We start from the raw sequence: 14,227 nt of genomic DNA, 5'->3' as shown, positions 1-14,227 counted from the left end.
ACGCCATCCGAATTTCGGTCTCCCAAGATGGCGCAAGCGCGACGACGTCAAGGTTCGGCATACGATTCACGGATCCCAATAACTTGCAGATACCTCGGATATGGCTTCGGAAGCCTCGACGGTTGTCTTTGCGCAGCTGTGCCTCTGATGATAGGCCTGCTTGGTGTGCGTCTGCATTGAGCATGACCTCAGTGGCTTCGGTAGCCGAGTCGGATTGAGTACACATATAACCAAGGTTGGCTTGCGTTTCCACTAAGTGCGATCCAGATGCCATGCTCTTGGTCTCGAGCATGTCGTAGTTCAGTCTGTCCATCTCCCAAACGGACCATTCTTCACCTGTCCAATAGCTTTCATCATCAACTGGCTAAGCTTCAGACCACTTCTTATCGCACTTGGTGAGCAGTCGCAAAGTCGATTTGACTTCGTCATCGTACTCGATTGCATCAGAGCCCTGCATCGAGCGGCACCAAATTTCAGACTCCCACGGCTTAGCAAAGTCCTCGGGTTTGCGTTGCATGATCGTGGCGCCGGGGGAGCTGAGTCTTCTAAACTTGGAGAGCTTGGCAGCGAGAAATTTGGTAGCTTCTGCGCGGAGTTTCTGCTCATTCTCCGTTAATATACACTCTTTTGTGGCCTCCACCTTAGAAGAAGCTGTTGTCATGTCTGTATCGGGTGGGCGCATTCCCGCAGTCAGACTGGGGTCGTAGAACTTCTTCCTTGCGCGAAGTGGCTTCGGAGTGAAGCTAGGCTTGGAAATTTTTGTTGTATCTGGCTGAACAAAGCTGGAATCCATACTGCGAGATGAGTCGCCCTATTAAGAAGACATGGTGGCACTTTGAAGGCGGAGAGGTGCAGAAAACACGCTGAGATGAGCTGCAGGTTGTTCCTTTTTTTGAGCCTCTTGCATGTAGCATTCGGGCTTGGGGAACGGAAGAACGACGGGCGGGATATTTGCGTGAATCTAGGCGGAGTTGCAAGTTGCGATGAGCTGTGTAAAAGACCGCAGTGGTTGAGGTGGGAGCCTATTGTTCCACGCGCACAATAACAACGGGAGGAGCGACCGCCGGATTCGCCGTGGTGGTGTGTGCGCAGTGAAGTGAAAGTGAAAGTAAAGACCGATTCCTGTTTTCCAACATGATGCCCAAGATTTCGACTGTACCATAAGTACTGGTCCCCAACTTACGGATAGAAAGATTGTGAGGTGTATGATGGAAGGTACGGAAGATAGGTAGTGGTGGCTGCCAATACTACCTTGGCCAGAAGCAAAGACGAGCATTGTTATTAGAGTCCATGGTATTTGACCCAGGGCTCTGCCACCCGCCAGGCCTTCTTCCTTACCATGTTGGCAATCCCGAGGTGCTGTGTACACGACGGACAGCTTGCGATGTCAGAGCAGACACTAGCCGATGGTGTGCGATCAAGGTGCTAGGGATTTTTGCAAGACCATGATGGAAATTCCTGGAGTCTTACATGACCAAGAATAGACATCCGACTCTACGGATCCTGAGAAGTATCCACTGAGGGGTGTCTCGGATCGCATCCAACATACGCGCATGACCTTTCGGCCGCATTCCAAGGTTGTCCATTAGGCTATATTGAGCTAGTTCTTTAGATAGAGAGTCACTTGCAAATTCGAAGTCACATCTTGGCTCCTCAAAACGGCAGTTGGAAGGTGAGAAGACGAGGCGCGGCGTTATGAAGAAATGAAGTAGACATCTGCCGGAGGACGTAAGGTTTGGGAAATTAGTGGGTCGAATCGCAACCAATAGGACGCGTCGGAAGCGCTGTCGCCCCGCCTCCCATTCTTTCTTCACGAGCTTTTCTACTTCTACTATGCTCAACCGATCGCAGCGCGTTTCCAAGCAGCGACAGTCCAAAGGCGTTTGCTTGTGTGCTGAGCAAACAGTATGACCATGGATTTTGACAACGCAGCTAAGGCACCTCATCGATCGATTGTTCGGCCCGGAGGAAGGCGCCAGGCCGGGATACATTGCGACTAGCAGTTTTCCGAGCTGAACACGACAAACAGATGCAAACGACTCATCCTCCCCATATCAGTGCTTGTTCGAGATAATATCGGCTGTCGCGATCGTCGCTGCAATTCTAATTCTTCGCCGTCGCCACGGTCTTCACGATCGAGCATCTGGACCAGTCTGGAACGTTATACCCGGCGCGCCCCTCTGACAGCCCTTAGCTCCCGAAGTGCATCACACCTCTGCAAAACACTCTGCGCGACCTCTGCTTTCAATGCTGGGCAGTAATTCGACATACAGATATCTCGATGCATCTCATGGGCGGTCAGCGCGTTGCCTTCTTCCCGAAGGCAGATGCGGCCGTCCTCGCATCGAGGCATGCTGCGCCGGCATCGTCCGAGCGCCCGACCACCACCGCGCCAATACTTGATCTTGAGAGTGCCGACAAACCCCTTGAGCCATGGAATGTGGAACAAGTCACGTCTGTGTATCCCAGCGATGGCGACATCTGGACACCAGCACCAATACCTGCCAAAACACTATGTCCACCTCAGTGCTCTGCGGATCGCTATCTCTTCCCAGTATTGACGCGGAACGAGAGGCTGAGGCTGACATTGCTCTACTACTATACTCGTGGGGCGCTTGAAGATGTAGAGTTGATGTCTCGCCTACAGGAAAAGGTTCATCTTGCGCATGAGACGGTAGGCTGGGAGTTTGTTATTGCCGGCCTTCTCAACCACAGCACTTACACTCGAATGGTCACTGTGAACCTTCCTCTTGCGATATTACCCCGTCGCGAGAGTACTTGCGCTCACACCATCAACCAACCACCCGGTGTAAGTGGACACTCATCGTTGCTGGGGCCACTACTGACATCTGCAGACTGTCTTTGCGCTGCAGAACATGGCCGAAGATTGGCGCTTCGAGAAGTCACCGCATGTTGAGCAGGGTGGCTTGCGCGCGTATGCCGGTGTACCATTGAGATTTGATACTGAATTCGGAGAGCACGTGGCTTTTGGCTCCCTTTGTGTCGCTTCAAATTCCCCCCAAGAGCCACTCTCTCCATTAGTGCAGCAATCCCTTGCTAGGCTTGCTGATTGGATTGTCATGGATATTGTGCACAGTGCAAGAGCTCGCCGTCAGAAAGAACGTAGGCGAATGCTGGAGCTGCTCTCTCAAGCTCAGCAGCAATGCGACAATCATCATAACATGGAGGAAGTGATTCCCAGAATGCTCGAGGATGTTTATCTCAATACGCGAGTGAGCATTCATCAGACCACGGATAGCCACATAAACCTCCCTGGTGGTACGAGCTTTCGCACGTCGGAACTGGAGCAGGGCCTCTGGGAGGATACAGCTTGTGAGTCATTATGATCGAGACGACTGTGACATATGCTGACTTTCGCAGATTTTGACTACGCCATCGAGAATCTCAATCATTCGGACATGACTGCGCCCCGGCCTGTACGGGCTATCGCGGCACAGTGCACCAGTCAGCGTGCGGCAATGTTTCTCGTAGTAGCCAGTAACGATCTCAAGATGGTCTTTGATGACATAGACTCCTGGTTCGTACATATGTGTGCGGTAAGCAATGTTAGGCTCGCCTTTGGGGCTTTCGCTGACAGTTTGTGACCTGTAGACAATATTATGTCGATATTGGCAAGGCCGCGCCCTCCAGGAGGCGCTCAGCGCTAAGGAAACGTTCCTTCGCGGTATTACGCATCAGCTCCGAACTCCTATACATGGCATTCTTGGCTCTGTCGAGCTTCTGACTGAGGAGCTCAAATCTCGAAACGTAGTTCCTTCGACGGCTGCCTCGTCACCCACTGCCAGCCCGGACATCGAACAGCTGGACCCATACACCTATATCAAGACTATCAAGACTTCGGCAAGAGAGTTGATCTCAACGGTGAATAGTCTCATCAAGCTGAATCAGTGGGCAGACATTGCACAGGCGGAACGCGTTCTCACAATGCATACAGTCTCTGAGATTGAAGATGCTTTGCTGAAGGAAACCCTGCTAGGACTATCGGACGATCTATCCACGCGACCATCGATTGTAATACAACATCGTCTACCACCAAGCTGCGACTTACTTGCTATCGACAAGCGGGTTTTTCTTGACTGCATCCAGCCGCTCATGGTCAACGCTGCTCAGAATGCCGCTGGTGGTATGGTAGCAGTGACTTTGTCAGTCGAGAAGGGTTGCCAGTCTTTCGTGGTTGATGTTGAACATAGTGGGCGCAAGACACCCAAAGGGAATTACGATCGCGTGTTTGACGCACATGAACAGATCGATCTTAGCGGTACCGAGTCTGCTTTGGGATTGACGTTGGCGAGTAAAGCGGCAACACTCTTGGGTGGCGAGATCACAATGGTGACTTCGCCCCACGGTGCGGGCTCGCATATCAGAGCGACGTTCAATGAGCCCGTGTGTGCAAGCTCATTACCTGCATCCCGTGCAGTGAAGGATAGGTTCAGTGAGCTTCCGCAAACTTTCCATCATCTCACGTCCAAGTCAGCGACGTCGTCTCTCGGCGATTACTTCACTCAGTATCTTTCGAGCGCCGGCTGGCCAGCATCGAACACACCTAAGGGCGCTTTTGTAGTCGTCGACTATACACCGAATCTGGCGGAGCTCTACAGACACACATCAAACATCGATGCCGACCAAGTCGCGATATGCCTCGTTCCAGAATGCGCATGCTTTCTGGACTTCCACACTGAACGTGTTCGACGGCAGGGGAACGTTGTTTATGTTCAAGGGCCTTTCCTGTCGGAAACATTCGAACAAGCGTTGAAGCACGCGGATGCAATCTCGACAGAATTACGGTCTATTGCTCTGGACACAGGACTCTGTGCGATCGGCGGGGTCGTCATCGAGCCAGTCAGCCAAGATCCTGCGCTCAACTCGAACGAGCGCCCACAACTGCCATCTGAGCGAGGTTCAATATTCCCAGATAAACTACAAAATGAACTCATCCAGTCGGTACGGAACTTGCGCATTCAAACTAAGCCTCTGGCTTCCGCGAAAGAGACCTCAACATCGAGCAAACCCTTGACACTCCTTGTCGATGACAATGTTATCAATCTTCGTCTATTAGAGATGTACTGTAGTCGTCGTAGCATCCCGTTTCGGAGTGCAAAGGATGGGCAGCAGGCTGTCAACATCCTTTCCGAGGCTCTCGTACCCAAATACGACCCGCTACTACGACAAAATCTGCCCATCCAACCTTTCGGGCTCATCCTCATGGATCTTCAGATGCCTGTATGCGATGGCATAGATGCAACGCGACAGATACGACGGCTAGAGAAACAGCACGGGTGCGAACGCAGTGTCTTGTTCATCGTCACTGGTCAGGATTCTTCAAATGATCGCAAGGCCGCAGACGATGCTGGCGCGGACGAGTTCTTAACCAAGCCGGTGGGACCCAAGGTTCTCGATCAGTGGGTAAAGAAATGGTATCCCGATATCGAAATATGAAGGATTGACCATCTATTTGCGCACTGAAGAACCTTCGAGTTTCCATGCTCATCATCCGAGGATCCGTGTAGAGCACATTTACGAGCTGCCATACGCCAAGGCTGTGCCGGCCGCTATACATGTACCGGAAGCCGCTTAGGGAACCCACGCAGGATGATGCAGTAGTTCCCCATGACCGCTGCAGTCTGGATGTCGTATTGCCTGCGCATTGTCGAGCGCCTTGATATCACACACCAAAAAGCTTGACCGAAGTTACTTGTGTGGTCAGAAGGATTGATAGGGACACAAATTGGGTCAGCTTTCCGACGCGCAGCCTTTTGTCATCACAAGCTAGCGGGACGGGATATGGCTGTTGATTGGTAGTGCCACCAGGCGATGACAGCTGCCGGGTCGCATTAGAGGCCGATATGTACGCTTGCTTTGACTTGATTGGACTCTGAAGGTTGAAGCATACAGCATCCAAAATATGATGTAGTTATCAGGGGGGGACCGCACGTATGTAGTAGATTGCGCGACGCATTTCGTCATCACCAATCAGGCACGCTGACGCCAAGTGATTATGTCATGCATATGTGAAACCAGATCGCACTTCTTATTTCCATGCCTACACCTCTATACCCCACCTCCTTGATCGTTGTCTACCACCATGATCTAAGCTGTATTCAAAATTGCCATTAGCAACTCGGCAATACACAGCCACATCGTGGCCGACTGCCCGCAGTTTAGGCACCAGCATCTCGATAACCCCCCAACTTAACGATGGCTCTATCATGGCTATCATACACATGCATAGCCATTCTTCTCGCAACCGTATATATCAGAAAACGACTCAGCGTCCGCACATCCCAACTCCAGCGCGATGCAGAAGCCGAGAAGCCTGGCCGTCTCAGGCTTGACGATGGCCTGACAGCATCCGAACGACAACTAAGAGCCAAGCTCGTCGCAGCCATTCCACACATTATCATCACACCTGACAAAGCAACGGAATTCAAAGAGTCTATGAATGCGTATTGGGACCAGAAAGCGTGTGAGGTACCGCCTGCATGTGTCGTGCAACCCCGCAATGTGTGGGAACTAGCGCAGGCGGTCAAGATTCTCAAACGCGACTTCGATTTGAGGGTTGAGCGAGCGAAAGCAACGGGGGAAGCGGTGGAATCGATTTTTGCTATTCGAGGTGGTGGTCATTCTGCTGTTGCTGGTGCGTCGAGCATTAAAGGCGGGGTGCTCATCGACTTATCGCTCTTCAAACAAGTCGTTCCTGCTAAAGATGGACGGAGCGTGGTCATTGGCGCGGGCTGCAAGTGGATCGATGTGTACTCGGAGCTCGAAAGAGAGGGTCTTGTGGTAGCTGGTGGGAGGAACTCTGCTGTTGGTGTGTCTGGTCTCACGCTCGGCGGCGGTCTCTCGTTCTTCTCGCCGCAATACGGATTCGTATGTAACAACGTCCTTGAATACGAGGTTGTACTAGCAGATGGAAGGATCGTAACTGCCTCGGAACAAGATAAGCCTGATCTTTGGCGCGCACTCAAAGGCGGAGGAAATAACTTTGGCATCGTGACAAGCTTCACAGTCCGCAGTTTCGCCGCCAAGAACGTCTGGAGCGGATTCCTCTACCTCCTTCCATGGAAAGCCCCTGGCGTACTCTCAGCATTCCACACCTTTGTCGCCCGAACACTAGCCGGTGAGCTAGACCAACGCCTCGATCCCTACGCCGCTGGCCCGTTGGCATGTTTCACATACCTCCAATCCGTCGGCATCCAGGCAATTTCTGTGCACCTCGCTCATACCGCGCCAGACACGAAGCGAAGAGGCTGGCCGGAATGTTGGCGTAGTTCTGGTTTCCAGAAGCTAGGTCGCGTTTGGAGTACGCTCAACACTCGCAGTCTAGTCGGTGCGACAGATGAGTTGGGCGTTTTGAACCCACCGGGACGACGACAAGAATTCGCGACTACGACGATCAAGAATGACAAGCTGACTTTGGAGGCGACGCATAAAGCGTATCGCGATGCGATACCGAAGATCAAGAAACATGGAATCAAGGGCATGAATTGGACGCTTGTCCTTCAACCTTGTCTACCTTCTTGGGCTCGGACGGGTGATGTGAACCCGCTTGGCCTTGATGAGGGATCGGATGAGCCGCTTGTTAATGTGCAGTTTACAGTGAATTGGGCGTTGGAACAGCATGACGAGGTGGTGAGGGCTATCACCAAGGAGGCGATTGAGCAGATTGATGCTTTTGCTTCTGAGCATGGGACTGGTCATCGTTATCGCTACCTAAACTACTGTGCAGCCTGGCAAAAGCCATTCGAGAGCTACGGGGAAGATAATCTGAACTTCTTGAAGGGTGTCAGTGAAAAGGTTGACCCTGAGGGCTTGTTCCAGCGAGGCTGTGGTGGCGGTTTCAAGCTCGCGTCATGAGAACGTTCTACCTCATAGCGCTGGGTCATGCATAGTGGGCAGATGATTCAGAACCATATAAAATTACTACACGTGCTACATCGGCCGTCGAAATGAATCATCGTTTGTCATCAACCCTCGTATCCTCGTCAATGCCGTTCGCTCTAGGAACACTTCCTCTGAGCCGTTCATGCTACCACAACTCCATATTACACATTTCTGGAACGCCATTACACCCATTTTGAAAACCCAAATCTCGCTAGATACTCATCCAACTCATCTAGTCAAGACCAGCGGCAATCGCAGCCAGAGCCCAGTCCATGAAACCGGCGTTGGTGTCAAGGATGTTGGTGTTGAACTCGGGGAGAGTGGGGTAGAAGTTGGTGCTGTATCCGAACTCCATGGTGAAGCCGTGGATCTTGTTGGCGCCAGACTTGGCGTATGTGCGGCTAGCAGCGTAGTCGTCCGAGGCACCAGAAGTGGCGTAAAGGCCGACGGATTGCATGGACGTGTAGTCACGGCCACCGACTGCTCGCATCGCAGCCGCCGTCTTAGCAGCAACGTTCTTGATGTTTGTTGCATCAGCCGAGGGAAGGTATTCCTTGTATGTGGAGTCGCCAAGACGACCTCTCTTTCCATCATACGCGCTGTTGAGAAAGTTCATGGTGGTGCTAGTGCTCTGAAGCTCATCGTCACCCCAGTTGTACAGGATGTCGCCAGTAGCGGAGTGGATATCCATGAACCACCTGATCTTCGGGAATGAGTCGTAGATGCTGACATGGTTCTTGGTCTCGGACTCTGATGCAGCAGCTGAGCCGTAAAAGGCCTCTGAGCTGGGCGAAGTGGAAGCAGGGGATGTGGAGGGGTCGAAGTACTTCTTGAAGTTCCAGAGGAAGTCGAAGTTGCGGTTGATGTCTACACCGACGGAGGCACCGCTGGTGCCGGATCGTGTGTTTCGGTTCTTGCGCCATAATGATCCGGAAGACTGGTCGTACGCAACACCGTCTGGGTTGACGAGTGGGAAGAAGACGATACCGGCAGCAAGGACGCTCTTGACCTGAGCATTGGTGTATGATTTGCTACCGTACTTGAGACCACTGCCAGCCTTGTTGGCGGCGAGGAGATCCGAGATCCAGTAGATGAGCTGATCAGGGCCTCCGCGCTCACGTGCGTGCATTCCAGCGGACAGATAAAGGCGGTACTTGGACTTGTCTGTGCCCGCGCCAACGTATCCGGCGGTTTGGGTAGCGCCATTGAAGGTCTTGTATGGCAGAGTGACGGTGCTGATACCGTATCCATTGACGAGTCCCTTGATGGCAGAGTTGATCTCGGTGGGATTCATGATGCTGCTCATGGTCGATCCCGTGGCCTTGGTGCCAAGACCAGACGGTGTGACAGAGCCGCCCGACCAACGGTCGCCAGTGCCGATCGGTGCAGTGGCAGCCCTCTTTCTGAGGTCACGACGGTGTAGGCTGATCTCTGCATGGTTTTCGTACTCTTTGGAAAGATACGCGATTTGGTCCTCGGTCAGTAGGGCGTGGAGCTCAAAATGACCTTCTTTGGATGGAACAGCCTTGGGTCTGCAGCCAAGATCGTATGTGCCATTGTTGACGATATCGAGAAAATGTGCTGGAGAAGGTGCGTTGAAATGAACAGGCAGAAGGCTACCGAGTACGGTAGTACTCTGGAGTATCAGAGCTGCGGCAAGAGCGTACTTCATCTTGAGTCTGCTTGAGGTGAAGAATATGGAGAACGTTAGAATGAAGTTGCCGGTGCTCTACAGTATGTCGTGAAACAACGTTGTTTTTATACATTCCTTCCATTTTCGTGTAGCGATCGACCTTCTCCTAATGGTCGGCAGGTGATACTCTAGCATAAACGTGTCGGACGTGTCATGGTGTTGCCTGCCGCTGATTGGCCGACTTTGCGAATTGCGCCGGGCGCTAACTTGATCTCCTTCTGCTTTCGTCTTGCCTCCGCTGAAACTCCAGATGCACCTGCCCGGGAGGATCAAGTAGATCCAGAGATGCATGGGCAATGAGAGGAGCTGCCCTGGGTGATGTGCAGCACTAGATAAGATAGATTAACTGGCCCTGAAAAGCAAGCCCTTTGGGGCAAAGTTTAGAGCTGGCTGGCCGGACGCTATCGTGAAGCGGTGATTTCCATCTCGGCGTTCCAGGGGAAGCAGGTGGCAGGACAAGACGGCTTCACCGAGCATACGTGCTGGCCACGGAAGTGACGCTGTATGGTTGTCCTGGGTCGTGACAAACTGGTTGGCGTCGGTAAATGACGGGTCTGCGCTCGCACAAAACAACCACGAAGTATTGCGCCATCGACGCAGTCCAAACACTGATCGCTGAGAAAGGCTGCAACTCACAAACGTGCGACTTTGATGGTGGACACTCAGGCCTCGGTGGTGGCAGGCGGAGCCCTGGAGATGCGGGTACCCGTCGCCAAGAGGGGCCACGTGCCTGAGTCTAAGCAGGGGCAAATTGCCCGGTAGCTATGTACGTCACCCGTTACGCCGAACGACTGCAACATACTACGTGCGACATACGACATGCGGAAACGGAGTTGAGCTGGGCTGACACCGGTTGCTTGATGAAGAGCGATGTACGAAACGCCTGTGTCCCTGGTATGCTTTTTCGTGTGCTGTCAAAAAGCAGCTCTCCCGGGGGGCAATCAGACTTTTGCCACCCTATCATACCTCAAGAATCGAAGATTGCGCCATAAGCCGGAACCCCCCGCCTTTCCATGTCGAATACAATCTGTTGTGTGAATCGTTTGTTGCTGATGATCAGCACAGCTTCTGCTCCGCTCTCTTTGAAGAGCCTATACGTCAGCAGACTCATATCTGGTTTGCCGGACTTGCGAGTATTGTACATGACAGCCCTTGGGTCTTTTCTGTAGACAGCATCGACGACGGCTTTGCCAAACGTAGCCTCGTGGTTGGGTGCAGTCCACAGGATGCGCATGGCGACGTTCTGGTAGGGAAAAATTGATAGGCATGGGCCGATGCCAGATCCTGTGGCTACTACGACAACGCTTTTGAACAATGTTGCTATACGCAAAACGCCAGAGGTAGGGATGCCTCGTCTCCAGATGTGTGTCGGTGCTGTATCGATAATGTTGCCTGTGAAGTCTCCAGCTCGACTGACTATCACAGAGTAGCCCTTATGGCTGGGCGCGTTCGAGATAGTAGCAAACCCATGCCAGTCGCGCAGCGGATGTTGGGCAAGGCGTACTCCCTTACCTGGTGCGATGTCAGAATCGAAGTGCAGGCGAAGAGCGTGCGAAGAGAGAGCCTCTGGTCGAACAGCCACGCGACGGAGGAGCAGCCACGGAAAGACGATCGCGCAGGTTGCCACTGCTATAAGCCAGACTGATGGATTCCGCAAGTACGATTTTGAGCTCAATGAGTTGCGGTCAATGGTCATATCTCTAGTAGTCAGGCCCACCAGCACCCAGTAGAGGATGAGCAGCGTCCATCCGCCAAAGCGATGTATGGCCTCCCAAAGGTCGTGGTATCGGTTGCGAACAACTGGGTGCGAAGACAGAGTTACAAAGAGCAACAGGATGAGGATGAAATATGAAAGCACTGTAGGCGCGGCAGAAATAGCTCTCTCATCAACATCCTTCCGCATCTCAAGGCCAGCAGCGACGGTGAAGATCAGAAACCAGAAGGCTGCAGCGATGGCGCAGCCTACGTGGATTCCACCGATGTGGAATACGTTCGCGCAAAGTCGGCGTACCCTGAGTGGTGCCCAAGTAGGCACGGAGGAAAAGACATGAAAGAGCAAGTTGATGACTGGCTCCGACCGTATCAGAATTGCAGCGCAGAGATTCGATGCGGTAGCGGTTGCGGCAGACGATAGCGGGTAACGGCCACGTTCGACATAGTCGTAAAGTAGCCAGCCCGCCAACCCAGTGTTGACGAATACGATTGGCAAGAGGAAGCAGCGGTACATGATAAGGGCACGATGTCGCAGCCAAGCCGTCAAATATGAGCTGCTGGGCTCCAAAAGCGTGACTGGCATATCGAGCGGTGTCGCGCATTCCACTGATGAGCCATACTTGGTGTCTATCACAGGAAATGCTTTCTCAAGGTCGAACTTGTCATCGCATAGTGCTCGGAAAGATTCTTGAGCGATTTTCGGGGTAGGCATGGCAACCTTCATTGGTGCCGCGAGAGTATCGACAGCTTTGTTCGATCTCGCAGATGTTACTTTGATGTGCTCTAGGCCGGCCGCTGTGTTTTTGACATTTGTCACAATGGATTCCAGCTGTGTTTTGTCGACTTTGCCGTTGGCGCTCAGAGGGATATCGTCAACTCGTAGCCATCGTTCAGGTACGGAGTAGTAAGGTAGATGTTTGCGGACGAACTCTTCGAGCTCGTTCTCATCGATTGATGTGGAAGACGCGTAAAAGCCGTGCAGTGACCCATCTACGACGAGCGAAGCCGCTCGCGTGATGCCGACAAATTGCTACATATCGTATTAGAAATATTCTGGCATGAACAATGGAAGCGTACCTCAAGGATGGCAGTAACACCGTCGAGTTCGACACGAAACCCCTATACTGGTCAACATACTGAGAACGCATAGCGGCTATTGGGGACAAACCTTGATCTTGACTTGATCATCTGTACGGCCAAAGGAGTCCAGGGTCCCATCCGATTTCCAACACACAATGTTGCCGAAGTCGTACATCATGGAACTATATCGTATTAGTAAGGGGTGTAAGACGAACGTTTTCTAACTTACCCATCGTTCACGAATCGATTGGGTTGGAACTTTTCGGCTGTGGTCAAAGGCAGGTTGATGTACCCTTTTGAGACGCCAACCCCGCCAACCCAAAGCGTACCCTTATGACCGAACGGTGCGAGTTTGCCCGAATGATCGAGTATGTAGCAGGATATATTGGGCAGGAGTCGACCGATCGACAACGGCCTGCCTGCTACGTGCTGTTGTGCAGAGACCAAAAATGTTTCTGTCGACCCAAGTAGGTTCCAGAAGGTCCTGTCTTGACCCCAAGCATCGGCAAGACTGATACGTATATGTTCAGCGCTGTACTCGTCTTGTTTAGGAATTATACTCACGCTTGTGGACATGCTTCTCCGGCTACAGCAATCGTCTTGATGTTGATGTAATTCTTTGGCTCATACTTCGCGAGAATGGAGGGCGTACATATCAAAGTGTCGATCTATTCACTCGTTAGCCATGTATAGCAGAAAGCAACTATTTGGACCGACCTTGCTGAGCGTTACGTGCCAGTCAGATCCCCTGAGGTAAAGCGTTCCTCCATTCATCAAACATCCGAGCATCTCCCATGCTCCTAGGCCGATAGTTAGTAAATCACACTATTCGTTGTTTATCAGGACTTACCCATAGCGAAAGAGATGCTCAGGACTTGCCCAATCTTTGACCCGACAGTCATACCCAGTCGGCCTGGTTCCGAAAGAAGGGCGTTCGTCTTGGTGCCGTGTTTGACGTCTACGCCTTTGGGTACCCCAGTACTTCCTGTCGGTGATCAGTGAGATCTGGAGGCGAAGTTTTTGGGACACATACCTGAAGTGTACATCGCATAAACACCATCTTGCGCAGTAACTTCGATCGCTGGTCTAGTAGGAGGGTAGAACGCCCCTGTGTTCATACCTAACTCAAGGACGATGACATCCTGGCCTGCAAAGCGTTTCGCCCTATCCCAGTACTTGGGAAGACACAGAATGAACTTGGCTTCTGTGTCGTCGAAAATATGCCGCAAAGATTGATCAGATGCAACGCCACCATCAATCGGTACATATTGACAGCCAGCCTTCATGACAGCAAAGAAGCCGATAAGCATCTCTATCGAGCGTTGCACAACAATACATACTCGTTGCTTTGGTTGAAGTCCCGAAGCGATGAGATAATGTCCTAGGCGATTAGCTGCGAGGTCCAGTTGCAGGTATGTGATGTTGTGGGATCCATGCACAGCGGCCACCACATTAGGGTTCGCATCAACAATACTCTCGAAAGCGCCATGGACCGTTTGATGAGAGACGGAAAGCGTTGGGCCGCGTCCAAATCGAGAGATACATTCGTGATCTGCGGTAGGGAGGTCTATCACGTCTTTGGGCAATGCATGCGTTTCCATAGTGTTGGTAGAGTAGCAATAGAGTGGGTAAGATTAGAAAAGTATCCTTCGCTGGTATGGAAGCGCAGTCTGATGGTGATTGAATGCAAAAGGGCCATGCTTGACGAGGAGTGCCGCGAATATATACCCAGCCTTATTCGTCCCGCGAACTAGGCTCACACGTTCACTGATCCGCGCATGCAGCAGGCAGCCTTATAGTCTAGACTGCTTCAGTGCAAGAAATTTCGTCAAACGCGTC

The 14,227-nt window shown here is 52.1% G+C and overlaps 4 protein-coding genes across 4 annotated transcripts; 2 read left to right on the top strand and 2 right to left on the bottom strand.

The window, feature by feature from the left end:
- The first annotated feature begins 2,136 nt into the window (after window positions 1–2,136).
- BKA58DRAFT_225529 (uncharacterized protein) lies at window positions 2,137–5,622 on the top strand. The gene is made up of 4 exons (XM_046166341.1): window positions 2,137–2,809; window positions 2,856–3,333; window positions 3,382–3,557; window positions 3,613–5,622. Exons 1-4 carry the CDS (start codon window positions 2,282–2,284, stop codon window positions 5,455–5,457), a joined length of 3,027 nt encoding a protein of 1,008 aa, XP_046022595.1. The 5' UTR covers window positions 2,137–2,281; the 3' UTR covers window positions 5,458–5,622.
- Window positions 5,623–6,063: 441 nt separating this feature from the next.
- Window positions 6,064–7,973, top strand: BKA58DRAFT_389885 (FAD binding domain-containing protein). The gene has a single exon (XM_046170794.1). It carries the CDS (start codon window positions 6,217–6,219, stop codon window positions 7,873–7,875), a length of 1,659 nt encoding a protein of 552 aa, XP_046022594.1. The 5' UTR covers window positions 6,064–6,216; the 3' UTR covers window positions 7,876–7,973.
- Window positions 7,974–8,005: 32 nt separating this feature from the next.
- BKA58DRAFT_225525 (uncharacterized protein) lies at window positions 8,006–9,708 on the bottom strand. Its single transcript, XM_046166340.1, has one exon. It carries the CDS (start codon window positions 9,572–9,574, stop codon window positions 8,135–8,137), a length of 1,440 nt encoding a protein of 479 aa, XP_046022593.1. The 5' UTR covers window positions 9,575–9,708; the 3' UTR covers window positions 8,006–8,134.
- Window positions 9,709–10,396: 688 nt separating this feature from the next.
- On the bottom strand, window positions 10,397–13,989 carry BKA58DRAFT_461561 (transmembrane protein 1; the record flags this gene model as incomplete). The annotated part of the gene is made up of 8 exons (XM_046174808.1): window positions 10,397–12,338; window positions 12,386–12,427; window positions 12,477–12,570; window positions 12,618–12,899; window positions 12,953–13,056; window positions 13,106–13,188; window positions 13,239–13,373; window positions 13,422–13,989. The coding sequence occupies 8 exons, from the start codon at window positions 13,987–13,989 to the stop codon at window positions 10,563–10,565; spliced, it is 3,084 nt and encodes a 1,027-aa protein (XP_046022592.1). The 3' UTR covers window positions 10,397–10,562.
- Window positions 13,990–14,227: the final 238 nt, after the last annotated feature.

The sequence above is a fragment of the Alternaria rosae genome, assembly GCF_020736505.1.
Source record: "Alternaria rosae strain MPI-PUGE-AT-0040 chromosome Unknown BKA58scaffold_8, whole genome shotgun sequence".
NCBI lineage: Eukaryota > Fungi > Ascomycota > Dothideomycetes > Pleosporales > Pleosporaceae > Alternaria > Alternaria rosae.
This window is presented reverse-complemented; position numbering and strand designations above follow the sequence as displayed.